The following is a 6,000-nucleotide window of genomic DNA, read 5'->3' as shown; positions in this document are numbered from 1 at the left end:
ACCCTTTAGGGGTAAATAGAGTACAAAGTGTCCCTTTTTTCTGAGAGTGTAGGTTGTGATAGACTGGTGAACAAAAACTTGGCAGAATCACAAAGCAGACGAAGGGCATACAATAAAGACGTGTCTGGAAGTGCACGGGAAGTGAATTTCGGTTAAATATATATATAAAACAAAGACTGAAAGAAATTCAATTGGGTATTACTGTTGTGTCATCACCAAGATGTTCCTCTGTGCCAGATCCATTATGAAGCTTTTGTGATTGTTCAGCTTGTTGTGCCTCCTGCACCAAGAGAGATTTTTATTAAAGAACTGGAGAATCAATTTAATCACTGTCAGCAAGGGAAAATTCACCAAAGTTGCTAAAAAAAAGAGAGGAAGAAGACAGAATTCTACAGTGATAACACACTTTCATGATTAAATGTAATTCTACAGATGTTTATCCATCCACCACCAAAGACTTGTCTGGTAATTGTTGTGCTTGATTCAGAGGATGCCAAGGAGCCTGGGATATCTTTACTGGCTGTTGCATTTCAAGCGATTTGATTAGATTTTTAAAGAGAATGTCTATGTATTAAGCTAGATGTTTTGAGTGACATTAAGGTGGACAAAGGAAAAACATTCAATTTGGGTGTACTATTGCTGGGCGAATACTGTCTCAAATATCTTTCTCTTTTGTCTCTACCTCTGTATTTAATAAAGTCATTCAAACATCTGAAAATAGCTGAGGCCTAAAAAGGTACCAAAGCGATGTTTGGGTAGTTGGCAGATAGTGTACATGACTGGGAACAAGTGAAAAAAGATTTGGTTGTTATTTGGCCTATAGTGTTGAAGGGTTAGTTCACCCAAAAATTATGTCATTATTTACTCTCCCACATATCGTTCCAAACCCGTAACACTTTCCTTCATCTTCGGAACACAAATGAAGATCTATTCTATTAAATCTGAGAGCTTTCTGTCCCTCCATAGACAGTTAAGCAACTACCACTTTGACGCTTCAAAAAGTTCAGCTTCTGCCTCAAACTTTCTGTGTAACATATGAGAATAAACTTCATTGGTTCTTGCAGAAGCTCAAACGTGCTGCGTAACACGAGAATGAACCTCATTGGTTCTTGCAGAAGCTCAAACGTGCTGCGTAACACGAGATAGAACCTCATTGGTTCTTGCAGAAGCTCAAACGTGCTGCGTAACACGAGATTGAACCTCATTGGTACTTGCTGAAGCTCAAACGTGCTGCGTAACACGAGATTGAACCTCATTGGTACTTGCTGAAGCTCAAACGTGCTGCGTAACACGAGAATGAACCTCATCGGTTCTTGCAGAAGCTCAAACGTGCTGCGAAACACGAGAATGAACCTCACTGGTTCTTGCAGAAGCTCAAATGTGCTGCGTAACACGAGAATGAACCTCACTGGTTCTTGCAGAAGCTCAAACGTGCTGCGTAACACGAGAATGAACCTCACTGGTTCTTGCTGAAGCTCAACTGTGCTGCGTAACACGAGAATGAACCTCACTGGTTCTTGCAGAAGATCAAACATGCTGCGTAACACACGAATGAACCTCACTGGTTCTTGCAGAAGCTCAAACGTGCTGCGTAACACGAGAATGAACCTCATTGGTTCTTGCAGAAGCTCAAACGTAATGCGAAACACAAGAATGAACCTCGTTGGTTCTTGCCAAAGCTCAAACATGCTGCATAACACGAGAATAAACCTCATTGGTTCTTGCTGAAGCTCAACCGTGCTGCGTAACACACGAATGAACCTCATTGGTTCTTGCAGAAGCTCAAACGTGCTGCGTAACACGAGAATGAACCTCATTGGTTCTTGCTGAAGCTCAAACGTGCTGCGTAACACGAGAATAAACCTCATTGGTTCTTGCTGAAGCTCAAACGTGCTGCGTAACACGAGAATGAACCTCATTGGTTCTTGCAGAAGATCAAACATGCTGCGTAACACACGAATGAACCTCACTGGTTCTTGCAGAAGCTCAAATGTGCTGCGTAACACGAGAATGAACCTCATTGGTTCTTGCAGAAGATCAAACATGCTGCGTAACACGAGAATGAGAAGCTCAAACGTGCTGCGAAACACAAGAATGAACCTTATTGGTTCTTGCCAAAGCTCAAACGTGCTGCGTAACACGAGAATAAACTTCATTGGTTCTTGCTGAAGCTCAAACGTGCTGCGTAACACGAGAATGAACCTCATTGGTTCTTGCTGAAGCTCAAACGTGCTGCGTAACACGAGAATGAACCTCATTGGTTCTTGCAGAAGCTCAAACGTAATGCGAAACACAAGAATGAACCTCATTGGTTCTTGCCAAAGCTCAAACATGCTGCATAACACGAGAATAAACCTCATTGGTTCTTGCTGAAGCTCAACCGTGCTGCGTAACACACGAATGAACCTCATTGGTTCTTGCAGAAGCTCAAACGTGCTGCGTAACACGAGAATGAACCTCATTGGTTCTTGCTGAAGCTCAAACGTGCTGCGTAACACGAGAATGAACCTCATTGGTTCTTGCAGAAGCTCAAACGTGCTGCGTAACACGAGAATAAACCTCATTGGTTCTTGCTGAAGCTCAAACGTGCTGCATAACACACGAATGAACCTCATTGGTTCTTGCTGAAGCTCAAACGTGCTGCGTAACACACGAATTAACCTCACTGGTTCTTGCTGAAGCTCAACCATGCTGCGTAACACGAGAATGAACCTCATTGGTTCTTGCTGAAGCTCAAACGTGCTGCGTAACACGAGAATGAACCTCATTGGTTCTTGCAGAAGCTCAAACGTAATGCGAAACACAAGAATGAACCTCATTGGTTCTTGCCAAAGCTCAAACGTGCTGCGTAACACGAGAATAAACCTCATTGGTTCTTGCTGAAGCTCAAACGTGCTGCATAACACGAGAATAAACCTCATTGGTTCTTGCTGAAGCTCAAACGTGCTGCGTAACACGAGAATGAACCTCATTGGTTCTTGCAGAAGCTCAAACGTGCTGCGAAACACAAGAATGAACCTTATTGGTTCTTGCTGAAGCTCAAACGTGCTGCATAACACACGAATGAACCTCATTGGTTCTTGCTGAAGCTCAAACGTGCTGCGTAACACACGAATGAACCTCATTGGTTCTTGCTGAAGCTCAAACGTGCTGCGTAACACACGAATGAACCTCATTGGTTCTTGCAGAAGCTCAAACGTGCTGCGAAACACAAGAATGAACCTTATTGGTTCTTGCTGAAGCTCAAACGTGCTGCGTAACACGAGAATGAACCTCATTGGTTCTTGCTGAAGCTCAAACGTGCTGCGTAACACACGAATGAACCTCATTGGTTCTTGCTGAAGCTCAAACGTGCTGCGTAACACACGAATTAACAACACTGGTTCTTGCTGAAGCTCAACCATGCTGCGTAACACAAGAATGAACCTTATTGGTTCTTGCTGAAGCTCAAACGTGCTGCATAACACACGAATGAACCTCATTGGTTCTTGCAGAAGCTCAAACGTGCTGCGTAACACACGAATTAACCTCACTGGTTCTTGCTGAAGCTCAACCATGCTGCGTAACACGAGAATGAACCTCATTGGTTCTTGCTGAAGCTCAAACGTGCTGCGTAACACGAGAATGAACCTCATTGGTTCTTGCAGAAGCTCAAACGTAATGCGAAACACAAGAATGAACCTCATTGGTTCTTGCCAAAGCTCAAACATGCTGCATAACACGAGAATAAACCTCATTGGTTCTTGCTGAAGCTCAAACGTGCTGCGTAACACGAGAATAAACTTCATTGGTTCTTGATGAAGCTCAAACATGCTGCGTAACACGAGAATGAACCTCATTGGTTCTTGCAGAAGCTCAAACGTAATGCGAAACACAAGAATGAACCTCATTGGTTCTTGCCAAAGCTCAAACATGCTGCATAACACGAGAGTAAACCTCATTGGTTCTTGCAGAAGCTCAAACGTAATGCGAAACACAAGAATGAACCTCATTGGTTCTTGCCAAAGCTCAAACATGCTGCATAACACGAGAATAAACCTCATTGGTTCTTGCAGAAGCTCAAACGTGCTGCGAAACACAAGAATGAACCTCATTGGTTCTTGCAGAAGCTCAAACGTGCTGCGTAACACAAGAATAAACCTCATTGGTTCTTGCAGAAGCTCAAACGTGCTGCGTAACACGAGAATGAACCTCATTGGTTCTTGCTGAAGCTCAAACGTGCTGCGTAACACACGAATTAACCTCACTGGTTCTTGCTGAAGCTCAACCATGCTGCGTAACACGAGAATGAACCTCATTGGTTCTTGCTGAAGCTCAAACGTGCTGCGTAACACGAGAATGAACCTCATTGGTTCTTGCAGAAGCTCAAACGTAATGCGAAACACAAGAATGAACCTCATTGGTTCTTGCCAAAGCTCAAACGTGCTGCGTAACACGAGAATAAACCTCATTGGTTCTTGCTGAAGCTCAAACGTGCTGCATAACACGAGAATAAACCTCATTGGTTCTTGCTGAAGCTCAAACGTGCTGCGTAACACGAGAATGAACCTCATTGGTTCTTGCAGAAGCTCAAACGTGCTGCGAAACACAAGAATGAACCTTATTGGTTCTTGCTGAAGCTCAAACGTGCTGCATAACACACGAATGAACCTCATTGGTTCTTGCTGAAGCTCAAACGTGCTGCGTAACACACGAATGAACCTCATTGGTTCTTGCTGAAGCTCAAACGTGCTGCGTAACACACGAATGAACCTCATTGGTTCTTGCAGAAGCTCAAACGTGCTGCGAAACACAAGAATGAACCTTATTGGTTCTTGCTGAAGCTCAAACGTGCTGCGTAACACGAGAATGAACCTCATTGGTTCTTGCTGAAGCTCAAACGTGCTGCGTAACACAAGAATGAACCTTATTGGTTCTTGCTGAAGCTCAAACGTGCTGCATAACACACGAATGAACCTCATTGGTTCTTGCAGAAGCTCAAACGTGCTGCGTAACACACGAATTAACCTCACTGGTTCTTGCTGAAGCTCAACCATGCTGCGTAACACGAGAATGAACCTCATTGGTTCTTGCTGAAGCTCAAACGTGCTGCGTAACACGAGAATGAACCTCATTGGTTCTTGCAGAAGCTCAAACGTAATGCGAAACACAAGAATGAACCTCATTGGTTCTTGCCAAAGCTCAAACATGCTGCATAACACGAGAATAAACCTCATTGGTTCTTGATGAAGCTCAAACGTAATGCGAAACACAAGAATGAACCTCATTGGTTCTTGCCAAAGCTCAAACATGCTGCATAACACGAGAATGAACCTCATTGGTTCTTGCAGAAGCTCAAACGTGCTGCGAAACACAAGAATGAACCTCATTGGTTCTTGCAGAAGCTCAAACGTGCTGCGTAACACGAGAATGAACCTCACTGGTTCTTGCAGAAGCTCAAACGTGCTGCGTAACACGAGAATGAACCTCATTGGTTCTTGCTGAAGCTCAAACGTGCTGCGTAACACACGAATGAACCTCACTGGTTCTTGCAGAAGCTCAAACGTGCTGCGTAACACGAGAATGAACCTCATTGGTTCTTGCTGAAGCTCAAACGTGCTGCGTAACACACGAATGAACCTCATTGGTTCTTGCTGAAGCTCAACCGTGCTGCGTAACACGAGGAATGAACCTCATTGGTTCTTGCTGAAGCTCAACCGTGCTGCGTAACACGAGAATGAACCTAATTGGTTCTTGCCAAAGCTCAAACATGCTGCGTAACACGAGAATAAACCTCATTAGTTCTTGCTGAAGCTCAAACGTGCTGCGTAAACACAAGAATGAACCTCACTGGTTCTTGCCAAAGCTCAAACATGCTGCGTAACACGAGAATGAACCTCATTGGTTCTTGCAGAAGCTCAAACGTGCTGCGTAACACGAGAATGAACCTCACTGGTTCTTGCAGAAGCTCAAACGTGCTGCGCAACACGAGAATGAACCTCATTGGTTCTTGCAGAAGCT

The 6,000-nt window shown here is 44.0% G+C and overlaps 1 protein-coding gene across 9 annotated transcripts in view; it reads right to left on the bottom strand.

Moving 5' to 3' along the window:
- sh3bgr (SH3 domain binding glutamate-rich protein) overlaps positions 1 to 6,000 on the bottom strand; it is a 46,123-nt gene that overhangs the window by 28,048 nt on the left and 12,075 nt on the right. For 8 of the 9 annotated variants that reach the window (XM_079885931.1, XM_079885932.1, XM_079885934.1 and 5 more), the window contains exon 4: positions 203 to 280. The exons of the other annotated variant lie outside the window; for it this stretch is intronic. In XM_079885931.1, the coding sequence (XP_079742057.1) occupies positions 203 to 280 (78 nt within the window). The remainder of the gene's footprint in view (positions 1 to 202; positions 281 to 6,000) is intronic. 9 annotated transcript variants of the gene reach the window in all.

This window comes from Squalius cephalus, assembly GCF_949319135.1.
Source record: "Squalius cephalus genome assembly, chromosome: 11".
NCBI classification, from domain to species: Eukaryota; Metazoa; Chordata; class Actinopteri; order Cypriniformes; family Leuciscidae; genus Squalius; species Squalius cephalus.
Note: the sequence above shows the minus strand (reverse complement) of the source record. Positions and strands in the feature narration are given on the sequence as shown.